At 37.4% G+C, this 17,786-nt stretch overlaps 1 protein-coding gene across 2 annotated transcripts in view; it reads right to left on the reverse strand.

Annotated features, from left to right (window-relative positions):
* Positions 1–17,786, reverse strand: part of LOC147892111 (MADS-box transcription factor 23-like) — a 44,326-nt gene that overhangs the window by 8,507 nt on the left and 18,033 nt on the right. For both annotated transcript variants that reach the window (XM_087388734.1, XM_087388735.1), the window contains exon 2: positions 4,769–4,847. In XM_087388734.1, coding sequence (XP_087244860.1) covers positions 4,769–4,847 — 79 coding nt within the window. The remainder of the gene's footprint in view (positions 1–4,768; positions 4,848–17,786) is intronic.

Raw genomic sequence — 17,786 nt, forward strand, 5'->3', positions numbered from 1 at the left:
TCGGCGAGCCATCGACGTACTCCCCAACCGTCGAGACTCGGTTCTCCAGCTACGAGTGGTCAGCGTAGTCCCGTGCAGTCCCCAGCGTACGAGCTCGTCACGACAGGGTGGCAGGCATAATAGCAGGAAGAGCGATGGCGGATGCATGGCACAGTGCTTTGGGCCATGTGGCGGTGAGGAGGATGATGATTCAGATGATTTAGACGTCTCTAGGTGATGGTACGATTTATTATGACATCACTCAGACAGGAGGCATCTTGATGGATGTGCGGGGGAAGGACATCATGGCCTTCATGTGCTCTGTAATTGCTAACAATTACAGAGATTGCTTTATCTACTCTAAAGACCACCCAAAGAGGTTGGCTGATGAGACCCTCGCTACTGTTCGCTCTAGGTATCCTAACCCCCCCAATCGCCAGTTCACATATAAATAGGAAAAGTCAAAGATTGTTACGATACTTAGCAATAAAAGATCTTTCCTTAAGAGGCAGGCACTAGCAGAGCTTGCCAGACTTGAGGCAGGTCAACCTCCAAGGGGCCCGCCCCACACCGCTCAGAAGCGTGAGTGGAAGAAGGCAATGAAGTCAGCGAGGGAGGAGCCCAGTCTGCAGCACGTGGAGGCACGGAGGATCCAGATGGAGGAATATTGGAGCGCGCATTTTGGAGCAGGGGGTGTTGAATCATGGGAGGCCCAATTTGTAAGTATCGATCTCAAATTATATTGCTTATGTAGTTTATTAGGAGGTTGGTTGTTTCTTTGTACTAATCCCTCCACAAAGTGTATCGCGGTCATGCAGCTTGAGATCGTGGGCAGATACCCTACTCCAGTGGAGACAGCCTACCACCGCCACCATCGCAGAGGAGATACATGGAGGCACTTCTATGATGACGGGTTGATTACTGAGGAGCAGTATACCCGAGCTACTGGACAGGCCCCCAGGTATTTGAAAGTAATTAAATAATGCCAAAATTATAAGTAAAGATTTGATTTTTCATACATTGATATATGTTGTCCCTTATTTACAAGCCCCTGCACAAGACGACGAGGAAGACGAGGAAGGAGGTGCAGAAGGGAGCGCAGAAGGGAGCGTGGAAGGCAGCGAGGATTAGTCGTAGAAGCAGTGCTTACTATTCTTTTTTGTACTTAAAGCCATTGGCTTGGCTTCGTGCCTCTTGTATATAGACTCCTCTTATTTTTTGTACTTGAAGCCACATGACATGGCTTAGCTTCCTTATTTTTTATACTTGGAGCCACATGACATGGCTTAGCTTCGTGCTATATGTATATACAAGCACTTTTTGAGCTTTCAATTTTATTACGTTTTGGAGTTGTAATATTTTATTTGGAATTGTAATTAAAATGCGGTTAGCTGTAAGAATTGAATTACAGAATGTGGATATGGGATTCTTGTAACTATATAGCACACACAACATACACAGTATTCTGTAAAATTTATAATAAAAAAAAGGGCGCGTCTATCAGTGCGTTTAAAAATGCGTTTATATTCGCCTCTGTCTGTTCGACTTGCGTCTATACGTGCGTCTATGAATACGTTTATAAGCGCGTCTATTTACGCGTGTATGTGCGCGTCTATACGCGCATAAGTCTGATATATAGACGCGCAATTAGATGCGGGTCTCCTGACGCACAAATAGACGCGCCCGTAAGTTTTTATTTAGTTCATGAAACGCGTCTGTGTGCGCGTCTATGGGTGCTTTGTCTTGTTGTGAAAGGGTGCCCCTCCATTCCATAAGGGATATAACCCTCCTAGAAGAGGCTGCCCTGGAGGACCTTTGCATACTCGCCCAACTGGCCATTAGAGTGTGAATGGTATCAGCCCAAATACTGGCCAAGGTATGAGAAGGGTGGACCTGAGATCCATGAATGGCCTCTATGCATCTAGCCCTCCAGATCTGCCAAGCAGCCAGCCAGTATCTTCCACATCAGCATGCACTAGTCTATATCGGGAGATAGGCACGTCCTCCAAAGAGCAAGGCTTAACTAGGTGTCGTCGAATAGAAATGGCCTAGGAGGCATCCTGCCACTTTTTATTGTTCATAAAAGTGAAATTGAGTTTCAATCCATAACGATTTAAAAAAAATTTCAGCACATAAGCTATTATGGTCAATAATCAAAACCCTTGATACCCATATCAATGCCTTAGAATAATAGGACATAAAATTATCCTAGGTTATTTTTCTGTTCTTCTACAAAACTAGTGTTAAACTCTATGGTCTGCCTTCTCACATAGTCAATGCTCGAGACTCAAAGTTTATTAGACACTTTTAACAAGCAATTTTCAAGAAATCAAAAATTACGTTAGCGGATGCGTCAATTTTACGAGCAAAAACCTATGAGCAGGTTTATACGAGCGTATTTTTTAAGAGATTTTAAAAATAGTATTTCTTTAGGAAACATGGTTTTTACACTTTTATTTTCATTAGAACTAGATCCCTTTATAATAAAATTATACAGACTAGTCACTCATTTATTTTTACATAACATAAATCTTCTTATTCATAGACATCCCTTTGTACCCTTGTTATTACCTTAAAATAGTATTGAAAAATAATTCATTTAAGAAACGTCCCTCATAATAACTCTCAATATAATAATATTATACATAAATAATTACTTATTAAACACATTTATATCATATGGCAATATCTTTCAAGTGTTTTTTATAGTATTAATAACAAGATATTTATGGACATGTTTCTACAGAAGTTTGAATTACTATAAATAAGTATTAACTTGGGCTTATATATCACTTTCATAAAATACATGTAATATTTAATACTATATATGCAAGGTTTTCCAAAATATAACCCCATAGATGTGCTCAAATGGGGTTTTCCGATCAATTTGAGTGGCTGAATGACTATATTTGGACATTGGATGTGAAAGTTATGTCACTTTTAAAAGTGCTGTCCAAGGTAGTTTCGCCAGCGAAACTACCTCGAAAGATCTTGTTTAAAGGGGTTTCGCTGGCGAAACTACCTTGATGGCTTGCTTCAATGAGTTTTGTTTGGAGAAACCCTTTCATGAAGATAGGTTGAGAGAGGTTTCTCAATGTCACCCCCTATTAAGTAAAAAGTTGTAAGAAGAATCATAAGGGAATTTTCATAGAGAAGTCTACTCTACATGTGGGTTTCTTCAAAAGCCATCCCATTATGTTCTCACCATTCCCAAAGATTCACATAAATATTTGTGTATAAAAAAGGCATTCCTATAATACTTTTCATATTTCTAAGTGAAACTATGTTTTCTTTTTATCCAATTTTGTCATATTTTTGCATAGTTGGAAGCTTTTTTTTTCCTTCGCTCGGATGCTCGGAAGATTTCGCTCAAAAAATGCTCGTCCCCTACGTTAGCTTGGCTGGTCATTCTCAATCTAATGGGCAAATAGAGGATGAATCAAGCTATGGAGGACATGTTTAGAGCATGTCTCTCAAAAATCATCATACTAGGAGAGGTATCTTCCAATGATGGAATTCACCTATGATAATACTAAGCGTTCGGCTATAAGTTCTAGTCCATATATGCCTATGTATGAACACCATCCTAGATCATTGATTGCATTAGGCCTTAAGAATCTGAATATAAAAAATAGCTAAAGATTTATTGTCATATATGCAAGAATTGTTAGTACAAGGTAAAGATTCCATAAAAAGTACTCATAACCATGATCTTAGAATTTGAAAAATTCTAAGACTTTTAGGAATTGGAACCATCCAAAGATTTTGCATAGGTAATCAATGGTGCAGATTATAATTAGGACCTCCCTTCCAATATCACGCATCAAGGTTTATCCAATTTTCCATGTGAGACTCAAGGAGAAATTAGAAGATAATAGTCTAGAGAGTATCTCCTAGAAACGAATAGAGTTGGAGGATTTGCCTTATGTTCTACATGAATTAGAAAAGGTTCTAGATAAAAGATGAAAATAAATTAAAAGTTACAAAGCAGATAGACAAGATAAAGATTTAACATAAGAGAGGGTTGTTGACTTAAAAAAAAGCTTTTCTAACTTTATTTCTAAGGATATGAACACATGAATTTAGAAAGAATAACTCAAGCTAGCTAGTGAGTCACATATGGGTCAAGGGAGACCTTAGTGGATGTAGGATGAGTTGGATGGAGGCCTAGAAGAATTTGGGATGTGTATGCTAATTATGGCTATAGACTATGTCTATATATTGGCATAGGAATCTTTGTATAGGAGACTTGATCAATGCCGAGAGAATGATTCCTAAGAGGCAAGGTTGTACCTGACAAGCTAGGTAGATATGTCCCTCATGGGATACAAAGGTATAGTGACATAGGATTGGGCTGTGTATCTTTCCTATAACTCTTGATGCTCACGGGTGAGGGAATTACTCTATGGTTGGGTGGTGAGTTCTAGATGAAGCATCATTGGTTGTATATGCTTTAATGAAGATGATCTTGGTAGTAGACTTGGCCTAGAAGTTGTCTTGATTCCTACATTGACAATTAAAATGCATATATGAGAGTCTAATTCACATAACATATTTCACTTTATGTATAATCTAGGTATATTGTTTCAAAGAAAAATGTGTAACTTTTTGTTTCCACTCTAATTGCACAGATAAATGCTCACCACAATATAAGCTATGTATAGCTCTTCTAGTCTTTGTCTATAGTACAATCAAATTTGTGTTGTCTAGCAAAAATAGAAACACAAATACCACTGCATATGTAATCTCTATTTTAAATTAAAACCTTCAAAATATGAGTTATGCTTACCTCATGGTCCTGTGTTGCAATTCCATTATCTTGAAGTCCTAGTCCAACCCTTTGATATCTTTCAATTGTCTTTCTCATGCTATGGGCAAAACACATCATAGATTAGATATGGAATCTCTCTCTCTCTCTCTCTCTCTCTCTCTCTCTCTCTCTCTCTCTCTCTCTCTCTTCTAAAGATAAAGGCACAAACTCATCTTACCTCATATGGCTTTGTTAAGAAATTAAAGTTACAAAAATGATGTGTGCAGAAGGATTTTGAGTAGACTAATGTATGTCGGATTCTTGAGATTCATTAATACAAGAGATACAACTATATGACACAATGAAGACATTGAAATTTTAAATAAAAGTACTTTTGTTACGATCCATATGTTAAAACGCACATTATATTTTAAATCCAATACATTTTTAGCTCCGATCCAAATGTCAAAGTTCATGTTACAAAATTTATACGAGTTGATGTGACATTAGTGATCTTGGAATAAAATTAATGCATTTTCATATCAAAACTTTAACCAATGTGGAATTGGACAGCCTTTAATATGGGCTCACAAGGTCCACTCATTGTAAAAGACTAGCAGACCAAAAAGCTAGCAAGGTCACCTAGTGTTATCTGAGTCTCATACAGCCATATAGTTGTACTAGTGTTGTCATTTAAGGTTGCTCATTTTCTACAAATATGGAATCCTTAAAGCACTAAGTGTAGATACAATATATGGTTTGAGTATGTGAGCACCTTTATGCAATCATACTATACAAATGTCATAAAAGATGGGGTTTGTAAAGCATCTCTATTTCACTCATAAAACAAGAACGGACACCCAAAGCACCAACATTTTTGTGTTCATTTCAAATTTCAATTTTTTATTTATTTTATTAGGTCTACACCATCTCATGCCAAACTGTCCACCCTACCTAGTATATAATCATGTCAGCTTTATCTATTGACACAATGTGGCGTATTATACGTTTTATAGCCATCACCTCCTTCCCCCTCTTCCCTTCCTCTACAACATTCTTTTAAACCTTTTCCCTACTCTACACATCCACTCTTCGTCCTCCTTCGCATAACTCACTTCTACTATCACATTTGGCACACCTCACACCACAACCAACACCCTCAACTCTCTTGCTCCTCTCCATGGATTTAATATTCATGTAATCACGTGCCCCTTTTTCATGATTTGAGAATCCTCACATAATGATGAACACAATCATGCATGAAAACCTTTTGATTATAATTACCTGAAAGCAGATCGGTTACCACCAATAATGATCCAACTACCACGAGTAGCTGTGGCCCTACCACTAATAATAGGCTAATTACCACCAATAGAATATGGATTGTCGCTGGTAATAGGCTTACTGCCACTAGTAGTAGGCCAATTTTTACCGCTAGTCATAAAAGTGCTGCTACTAATCCTTGAGGGTGTTAATGAGTTGCATAAGCTTTTGGGTGTCTAATATAGTATCCAAATGTTTAATTCTCCACAACATGTGAATATATATGGTTGGGGCTTATGGACTATATCTAGATGGCCACTATTGTATGAAATGTAAAATGCAAGCAAAATGGCTTAAAGAATATAGTCTATAGACATTACCTTATGAATCAATTGATTTCTCTATGATTGATAACTATGTATAAAAGCATTCATGTCTATCTATCATTCCACAAAACACACCAAGATTGAAATTTGCTCATTTGTATCATAAATCATTCAATGAGGCATAACACATTATTCAGTGAGGCATAATATATTATTCATGCATTTTTATATATTATATAATTCAATTGTAGTACAATCCATGTATCATACAAAGAAACATTCAAATAAACATTACACATTTTGGATCTTTGCAATATTCAAACATGACATGCAGCTAAGCATTGCACAGTTGCATGAATATAATGTCTAAATTTGTGAAATGTTCAACATTTTACATGATGGTTCAATATGATATACTGATTGACTAAATGCGACATTTTGAAAAAGAACAAGTTTCTATGTGGTACATGTGAGTAACTTGCACAAGCTGAAGTTACAAGGTAGATGGAGATGCACATAGGCACATGTGCATGCACATGAACACACGGACGTTCACACACACACACACACACAATCATAATGACCATACAAAAGTTACAGTCCAACCTCTCAAGATATTGTTACTACCTTACTCATAGAGCTCACCATAAATATCAGATCCATAGCATAGACCGTTGCATCACCTCACCCATCACTCCATGTTCATAATCACATTTATTGCCTTGTAGTTATGATAAAGCCTTATCCTAACATGCAAGATGCGGTAGTTGGCCATTAGTCCAACATGCAAGATATAAGAGAAGTTGGCCATTTTTGCAAGCACAACATTAGGCTTTAAGCATGATTGGTTGGTATGCTTTTACTGCTTTGCTAGTAGTAAAAAATCACCCCTAATATTGCTTTTAGAAATTCCATTGGCAAAAAGAATAGTGCTTCTATTGCTTTTTAAATATAAGAAGGATTAAAAGCACAATATATTTATCCACCTATGCTTTGGGCACCCTAAATTAGTCCCTCATAGCAGTGTCCATGGACACTGCTTTTTGCTCCACTCAATCATGCTTACACCCATTATCGGCTTGTAGTTGTGGCGAACCCTTATATCAACATGCAATATAAATAGAGTAGTCAACCAGAATGAACACTGTCTCTCTTTCAATCATACTCTCCTAGATTCTTGCAATTCAATTATGCTCCATCTTAACCCATGCTACACACGAGCTATAGACCACAATCTTGCCAAAAGAAACCAATCTAACCTTTAAAGAAAAAAATGTTGGTAACCTAGCCCATAACTCTATGTTCACAATCACTACATTTGCTTGTGTTGTAGAACTAAAACACTTCCACAAGAACATTGAACACTCTCTTCCTCTCTTAGAAGAAACAATTGCTAAATAGACTACAATCTTGCTGAAAGAAAAGCACTTATAGCTTTAACAAGCATTTTGTATATAAAAAAAAGAATTTTATTGTTGATAGTGGCCATATATTACCTCTGGAAATAGACCTACTACCTCCAATAATAGGCTTTTTATCACAGGTAGTAGGCCTAATACCATCTATAATAGGCCGATTATTATTAGTAATAAGTTTATTATTGTTGATAATATGGAACCAATAGTAATAGGTCCACTAATTCTATAAATATCATGTCTTTTATAATCAATAATAGGCCTATTACCATTGGTAATAGTCCACTATTGGGAGTAATATTATCCAGTTCATTGGTTTTCCTTTTTTATTATTGATACCATGGCAGTATGCACTATTTAGGATTAAATATGATGTTTATAAATGACACATTAACATAAATGTGAAAATGTTAATGAAATCCCCACTCCTCTCCTTTACCCTCTAGGCTCCACTTTTACGCCATCTACAACCTCCTCATGTAGCACCAACACTATTGACTCACACACACACACACACATGTGTGCACAAACATGCATTCTTATATTTATATTTACTTTTCTATATATATATTTGAAAGTATAATATAATTTATATTATTTGATATAGACACTACATTACCACATATTACTATGTTTTGTTTTAAATGACACATATTAGAATATATGTATATGCATGTATCCGTGTGAGTATGCTTAGGGAAACAACCCCCCCAAAACACAATACATGTTTGTGTGTGCGGGTGCACACACGTGCATGAATGCATGCGTGAGTATATGCATGTGTGAGTGCATCCATCTGGGAGTGCATGCATGTGTATGCATGCCCCATATGTACATAAGCGTGGGTACGCACGTGTACACGCATGCGTGTGTGTGCATGTGTGTGTGTGCATGTGTGTGTGTGTTCGTAGGTTTTTAAATTAATTTTTCATATTTTGTGATTGAAAGTATACTTTCTAGACATACTTCAAGGTAGCTATGCATATGAAGACCTCACTTCTTAGCAAAATGTCTATTTGGGAGGGTCATTGATCTCTTGGAGGTTGCAAATTTGATTTTTTGATTTTTTCATGAATATATTGTTTGAAGGATGCAAATATTTAAAACGAGATTTTGGATTACTTTTTTCGGCATAGAACTCACTTTCGAGGATTATGACAAAATTTTGAGGCCCAAAAGAGTGAATTTTTCTTAATAGACGTGGCCTTGCTTTTTGAACCATTATTTTATGAGAATTTGACTCCATTTAGGAGTTAAGCATTTTTTAAGGCAGCAAGAATCTCTAATAAAAATTTAAAAAAAAGGACTACTAATAGGAAAACATCAGCTTTATATGTTGCAAGTAACAGACTATTTTGAAAAAAAAATTACCACAATAAAAGAGATTCCAATTTTAAAATAGCTCTTCTTTAGATAATTTGTGTACCCATGCTTCAAAACAAGCTTGTGAGGTTGATTGTGATGGAAAAAACTATAGGAGAGTCTTCTTTAGCACATTTCTCAAGATAGCCAACCAAGATCCAAATGGTAAGATAGTGCACCTTACTTAGGCTCATTCATGTTTTTATATTGAAAATAAAGGCCAATGTATGGTCCAAACCCCCTCGTGGGATGCTAGGCTAATGAGGCACTTGATGCACGGTTGACACATGGACAGATTATAAGGGAAGAAATCCCATAAGCATGGGATGAATACATGATCCTTGGTATTTTTAAGCTAATAGATGGACCCTCCTTCAGTCTACTGACCGGCCTTTTGCTCGAGGCTGAAAGACGCTGCCATGTGACAACTACCCTACAGTGGTATCAAAGCAGGTGCATGGCCTATGGATTGTGGCAACGACACACAACTGTGTATACTTAATGATTAAAAAAAGTTTTGGTGCGACAACTGAACAATAACTTTGCACACATGGGAGTGACGACCCATGTTGGGCTTTTTCTACAAGTGGTGGGCGGTTGTCGCTCTCTGTCCAGACATGTGTTCAAAATAAGCGGTGGTATTCGACACAATTTTCAAGGCAACTAACACAGGGGTGATGGCATGTGCAATCCGCATGTGTTGCAAGCTTGTCAATCGCCAGATTTTTAAGGGTCCTTGCATTCCATGTGTGATGGGATGACCTTGTGTAGGGGGGTCAAATGTGAGGCATCTGAATACTTGCTTACTCATAGTGTTTGGACCATGGGGGGGGGGTTTGGAAATAAAGGCCAATGTGTGGTCCAAACCCCCTCATGGGTGCTAGGTTAATGAGGCACTTGATGCACGGTTCACACATGGATGGATTATAAGGGAAGCAATCCCATTAGCATGGGATAAATACATGATCCTTGGTATATATAAGCTAATAGATGGACCCTCCTTTAGTCCCATCGACCTTTTGCTCGGGGATGAAGGAGGCAATGCGTGGCTAGGAGGCGAGGGCATGGGACCCCCTTGTACTCAGTGTATCCAATGGTAGGCTGCCATGTGGTAACTACCCTACAGTGGTATCAGAGTAAGGTTACAGTGGTATCTGTAGAGTAGCTGTCACATGCCATTTTTTGGTGCTTTTTTGGTATGGATTTTCTAATTCTAAGAATTGTGACATATTTTTTAGATTCATATTAATGAATTTTGCTAAAACATGAGGACAAGATTTGTAGAGCACAAAAATCTAGTGCAAAGTCATTCGTTGAGACTCTTGTAAGTTTGACTCCAAGTTATGGGATTTCAAAAGGGATGGAAATCTTTTTTCTTTTTAAGAGACTTCCAAAAAAAGCAAGCTTGGCTTTTTTATAAAAAGTAGCCTATTTTGAAATAGTAAAATTTTGTATTAAAAGAGACACCGATTTTGAAAAAGCTCTCCTTGCAATTTCCACATACATATGTCATGACAACTCAATATGGGCATCCAAAACTAAATTTCAATAGACTTGCAAGGGGCGTAGCAAGAGATTTGTGCATGAGAGAATTAGAATCTAATTATATTGTGATTATGGTTTAGTGATTGTGATTGTGATTATGACTGAGATCCAAGATTATTAGAGGTACATCAAGAGTATAATGGGATGATTTCTTTACGTTGAGAGCATTTTCTTATCAAATTGGCTTAAGGAGATTTTCACATCATGTTTGTATGTGCATGCATGAACATGTGCACAAGCCTGTGTGCAAGTCCACATTCCATTGTTATACCACTTAGCCAATCAATCAAAACAGCTGCATGTTAGGCTGTCAACCCACCATCTAGCCACCTTTGGAAAGGTCATTCCCCAACAAGCATCCACAAGCATATAAGGCCTCCCCTATGCTTGGGCATTATATGCCTTGGAGTCCAATTTTATTTAGTGCTTCTATGTGGGATTAAGGTAATTGTTTTGCTATAGTCAGTGCAAGGATGAAGGAAATTTTATCCATCTTATCATTTTTCAATACTCTTTCTGACCTGCACCAAGGAGGTTGGATCCAAACCTTTCCTCAAACCTTAGGTGGATGCATTTTGTCTGTGGGAGAAAATCAAGAAAATTATTGAGTTATGCAATAGGTTGGATATATTCCCCAATTGTATATCAAATTGTTGCACAAATAAGGAAAATTCTTGATTTGTGCAACAGGTTGGATATATCCCCCAACCTGTTGCTCAAGCAACAGGTTGGGGGATATATCCAACACAACAACACAAAGCAACTATAGACACGCTTGATAGATGCGCAAAATAGTAGGCGTGTCTATAGGGATTGCTTGAATAAAGAAATCATGGGCGCGTCCAATAGCGCGTCTAATAGCTCGTCTATTTGCGCGTGTATTAACACATCTATTTACGCATCTACACTGAGAAAATACGGGCCCGTCTAACATTGCGTTTATCAATGCATCTATTTGCGTGTGTATTACCGCATTTATTAGCACGTTTACACTGGGAATTAGACGCGTATTTAGACGCAAGGTTGGGTATACCCCCAACCTATTGCTCGAGCAACAGGTTGGGGGTATATCCAACCTGTTGCTCGAGCAACGGCACATAGCTACATGCTTGCTATCATACCATCTTAGAAACATGCCGAGTATATATCATAGCCATGTGCCATCATTATGAGTACCTAGCAACAATTGTGAAGGTCCTCAGTCGCATGCGTATATGAGGCCTCTCCGATTATTAGCATTATATGCCTTGTAATATAATCTCCCCACTTATGTGTGTGATTAACACCTTTGACATTGCCACATCTCATGTGCAAGGATAATGGGGATTCTAGCCCCTCTACATGTTCCAATGCGTACATGCGTGTATGTGCATTCATGTGTGCATGTGTGTGTGTGTGTGTGTGTGTGTGTGTTTTTATATTTAAATATGGATGATTGAGGCGATGATCTTATATTTAAGCTAGGCAATCTTTATGAATGTTTATGAACCTTCCAAACATAGAGGTATGCATGCACAAATCCCATATGCCAAACACCATCCCGATACAGAACAATCTAAAATAATCGTCATTTGAATTTCGAATACTATATAGAAAACTCATTGATACTATTTTAGATATAGAAAACAACAAAGTAACATTTTTTACTCAAGCATCAACAAACATAAAAGCTAACTTTCATATGACTAGAATATATCCAATCTTACAAGTTAAATTTTTTAAAAATAGAACAAGTATAATGTAGCTGCTAAGGCATACACACCCTCAAAAGATAAATCACTGAAGCACAGTAGATGGCTACCACTTGGAAAAAAATCCTTATAGAACTTGTAAGGCCACTAAAGTGACAGGAAAATATACCTTTATAAAACTAGAATATATCCAAACTTACAAATTAAAATTCTAACAAACAACTTATCGCACAATGTAAGGAGCATGCAATAAGGAAAATAATGCCCATTAGAGGTATGCATGCACAAATCCCATATGCCAAACGCCATCATGATATTAAAAAATCTAAAATAATCATCATTTGAATTTCAAACACTATATAGAAAACTCATTAATACTATTTTAGATATAGAAAACAACAAAGTAACATTTTTTACTCAAGCATCAACAAACATATAAACTAACTTTCATATGACTAGAATATATCCAATCTTACAAGTTAAATTTTTTAAAAATAGAACAAGACTTATAATGTAGCTGCTAAGGCATACACACCATCAAAAGATAAATCATTGAAGCACAGTAGATGGCCACCACTTGAAAAAAAATCCTTATAGAAATTGTAAGTCCACTAAAGTGACAGGAAAATATACCTTCTTAAAACTAGAATATATCCAAACTTACAGATTAAAATTTTAACAAACAACTTATCGCACAATGTAAGGAGCATGCAATAAGGAAAATAATGACCATTTAGTCCCCAGTTAGCCATTAGTCATGTCACTATATAACCCAATACCTCACTCCTCTTGCATTTGTTCGCCTCACTCCTCTTACATTTGTTCTCTATGTATAGAAATATATGTATATGGGCTTCATTTTTTATGTATTTTAGAGGCGGTTTTCACTTAATTTACTAAGATGGAGATAAAGGTTCTTGAATTGGGAAATGAGTACAAAATGCCATTAGAAAAAGGCCTCAAGTTGAGCAACAATTGAGAATTATAATTCAAAAGGTTATAATTAGAAAGACCATTATAAGTGATGAGATGGATCTTGTGGTAAGGAAATTTAAAAATCTACTTTATCCTCTAATTTGAGCCCATGAAAGGTCTTTTTTGACACGTTTTGTAGAAAAGGACCCAATTTTTCATTTGTTTGGCCAAAACTTTAATCCTCAAGCCAAGAAACAACCAAGCATGGCTCTCATACTTCATGGGATGGACTCCTTACTACATAAGCATTAGGATCCGTTTGCTCCTCTAATTTGCTCCTTTTTAAAGAAATGTCTATCGCAACAATCCTTACTTTATTAGACTTTTCAAATGTGTTGAGTGACCGTATCAAGTTGGATAGGAAGTCTGCAAAGGACATGATATTTATGGGATTAATATTATGGCAAGAACACTCGAGTATTAGAGTCCATATATCCTCTCCATTAAGCTATGAATTCCATCAATTTTAAATTTTGTTTTAAAAATTATATAATATCAAGATAATTGCCATTGTTAGCATCAATAAACCTAGATAAATCCAGGAACATTCCCAAACTTATTCTCTAAAAACACAACATAGTGCAGTTTGAAAACCATAAACTCCATCACGCATGAAGGGACTATCTACTATGACATCCCCACTGATGTCACCAGTGCCCAATAGTGGGTGTAGACCATAGTATAAAAATATGCTCTCACACATACAAATCCACACATCCACACATACTAGAGCATCCACTTATACAAAGTCTTCGTATTGAGTTTCTATTGGCATTTCGGAGGTGAAGGGTGTTGGAGCATAAATGGAAACCTGGTGTGGACACAAGATTAAGAAAAAGCATGTTCATTCATATGAGAGATGGCCAATATATAGACACTGGTTCCACTCCATGTATGACATCATATGTGAGCTCAGTAGAGCATCTAGATCCAAAAATTTCTCCCAATATCTCTGAATCACACCTACTAGAACCTTCTACCACCTAACCCGGTCACACTAACCACCATGTGGTGACACACAAACTCACACAAACCTTGTACCCCTAGGTATACCCCATTACATCAATTTGTCCTTCATTCCCTCCCATAAATTGATGACCTCATCCCTCATCAATAGTACATGGTATGCTTCATGGCTTGCCCACCATCATGTGGCAACACACATGGCCCCAACTTGTGACTCACTCCTAAGACTCTTGGTTTACAACTAGAAGAATGGACAATGACTATGCATGAGAAATTCCCATAGGTTTGACAAGGAAATATCTCATATAAGACTAACAATCATTTAAGGATGGACTATCCATGGCAGAGTACCATTATTTGACATACACAAAACACTTATTTCATTCATTTTATGCATATAGCAAGGGCAGAGTACCCTAGGATGTTGAACCCAAATTTTTGATATGGGGAACAATCCCCCCTTGATGAAATATCTTGTTCTTTTACTCCTCTTCCAAGCTACCATAGTGTGAGGTGCATTGTCATTGGAGAGGTTCTTGGTGTAGCTCTTCTTCACTTTTCCTTCTTAAATTTCATCAAATTTGTAGATCATCAAGCAATCTTTCTTCTTGTGATTCTTCATAATTTCCCTAGAATGCCCAATCTTCTTGTTCATTTGTTCATGTTGTGACTCAAGGTAAATATTCATGGAGAAGAGGGTCTTACCACTTGTCACTGCAAGGACAATGTCTACTCTTGTACAATGATAAAGGATATTATCAAGACAATGCTCATATGCAAAGAGCATATACCACTTCAAAATGACATATGAAACTCAAAGAAAAAGTATAAATATTTCCATACTAAAGTTTTTCAAAATGCCAAACTTTCATAAGCATCAAATGTTACAACTCTAATAGCATAAACTCCAAAATCTCTCAAAATCTGTTGGAAAAAAGCTCCAAACTTGGAGCACTCATATCTCCCTAACCATAGATCCAAATAAGGGGCTTGTCAAACCAAATTAAAGCTTATATATATTACTACTCACACAATAGAGGGTTGATGAAATTCCTTGATAGGTCGTCCATGCCAAGCTGAGGAATTTCATCAATGAAAATATTAATTTCTCTGTGCTCACTCAACCAAATAAGTCCATCTTCGGATATGTTGTTCCTCTTGACGTCCTCCAGCTCTAGTTAGAAGCAATTAGAAAGATATGTAGGCCAGACATCGCATTTTCAAAAAGATCGATGGTAAGTAAATGTGGTAACACGGGCAGTAATGACGATAAACTTTTAATTGGCTGGAGCCGAAAGGTCGTCCATCCTAGAGGAAACTCTAGCTCAAAGGGCTTGGGCAATGGTGGCATATAGATGGAGAACAAGCTCACATAAAAATTTTCTAGAAGGGACAAAAATGAGAAAGGTTGGAGAAGATGATGGAATCATCTTGGAATAAGGAATCTAGGCTGCTAGGGAGCTAGGGTGGTTCTGATACCACATGTTGGAGAATCAATGGAAACATGGTGTGGACACAAGATGAAGAAAAAGCATGTTTATTCATATGAGAGATGGCCAATATATAGGCACTGGTTACACTCCATGTATGACATCATATGTGAGCTCAATAGAGCATCTAGATCCACAAATTTCTCCCAGTATCTCTTAATCACACCTACTAGAACCTTCTATCACCTAACCTGGTCATACTAACCACCATGTGGTGACACACAAACTCACACAAACCTTGTACCTCTAGGTACACCCCATTACATCAAATTGTCTTTCAAAGGGCAGACTCATCAGTCATAATGAAGGCTAGTACTAAAGGAGAAGGCTAGTCAAAAAGTAGTCCAAAATCTCTTCATTCAAGCTACAACTGCTTGTGAAGTCTAAACTTTTTTATTTTAGTCTTTCCCAAACGAGCATCTAAATCTAGTTGATAGGGAAACACACCATTTAAAATAGAAAGAATTATCGCAATACCAATAGGCCGCAACTTGCACGAAAACTTCACAAGGTGAAATTTGCATGTCCGCTAATACGGTAGAAGCATGTACCTAGATGAATCCAAAAACATTTCCAAACTCATTCTCTAAAAATAACATAGTGTAGTTTCAATCTCACAATAGTCATTCATAAGATTTAAAACCATAAACTCGATCACGCATAGTAGGGGCTACCTACTATGACATCCCCACCACTGACATCATCAACGCCAAATAGTGTGGTGTAGACCATAGTATAAAAATATGCTCTCACACATACAAATCCACACATCCACACATACTAGAGCATCCATGCATACAAAGTCTTCTTACTGAATTTTTGTTGGCACTCCAGAGGTGAAGGGCAGACTCAGCCATGACGAAGGCTAGCACTAAAGGAGAAAGCTAATCAAGAAGTCGTCCAAAATCTCTTCATTCAAGCTACAACTACTTGTGAAGTTTAAATGATTTCATTTTATTCTCTCCCAAATGAGCGTCTAAATCTAGTTGATAGGGCAATGCACCATTTAAGATAGAAAGAATTATCGCAATACCAGTAGGCCGCAACTTGGATGAAAACTTCACAAGGTGAAATTTGTATGTCTGCTAATATGGCAGAAGCATATAGCTAGATAAATCCAGGAACATTCCCAAACTCATTCTCTAGAAACACAACATAATGTAGTTTCAACCTCACGATAGTCATTCACAATATTGAAAACCATAAACTCCATTACGCATAGCAAGGACTAGCTACTATGGCATCCTCACTGACGTCACGGAGGCTTTCATGATTCTTTCAACTCCACAAGGATGTTGCACTCTGCAGAGGACTCAATACAACTACCATCATGAGATAGTGCAGTATTATAGAAGAGAGAAGGAGATGCAGCTTAAAGTCGTGGCACCAGACTATGCTAATGGCAGTGATAGTGGAAACTAATTGACAGCCATCTACTAGTGATCCCTAGTATTCTGGTCTTAACAAAGTAATAGTGTGAAATGGCAATACGTAAGTTCATCGAGAGTGCTAGAGACGTAATACGAGTTCTTGCAGCTTCAAGGAAAATATTATGATCCCCCCTTTTCTACTCTGAACAGACATTCCTTTTCCCTTTCCCCTTCTCTCTCTCTCTCTCAATTTTCCTCTTGCTCTTTTCCGCTCATAGTTTTTTCCGTCCTCCTCTTAATCCATTTCCCGCTCTAAATTTATCCTCTCTGTTATGCTCCCTTTAATTTTCCCTCCTTGGTTAAATTTTCACTCTCCACCTTTGATTTTGAGTCCCTTTTTACCTCTCTATTAAGTTTCCCTCTATCCCTCCCTCTTTTCCCCTATAAATGCCTCCTCTCCCTCTTACTCCCTACCTCCCTTTTTCCTCCCCATTCCTCTGTCCCCCTCCTTTCTTGCTTCCCTCCCTTCTCCTATCCCCCTCTTGAATTAGATGTCTCCTCTTCCTCTCCCTCTCCCCTTTTCCTCCTCTTTATTTTCCTTTCTTTCTTTTCTCTTCTGTTTTTCTTTTCCCTCCTTCCCGAGTTTCTTTCCCC

Source organism: Dipteris shenzhenensis, chromosome 17 (genome assembly GCF_047967505.1).
Source record: "Dipteris shenzhenensis isolate YYH24624 ecotype China chromosome 17, Dip_SZ_1.0, whole genome shotgun sequence".
NCBI classification, from domain to species: domain Eukaryota; kingdom Viridiplantae; phylum Streptophyta; class Polypodiopsida; order Gleicheniales; family Dipteridaceae; genus Dipteris; species Dipteris shenzhenensis.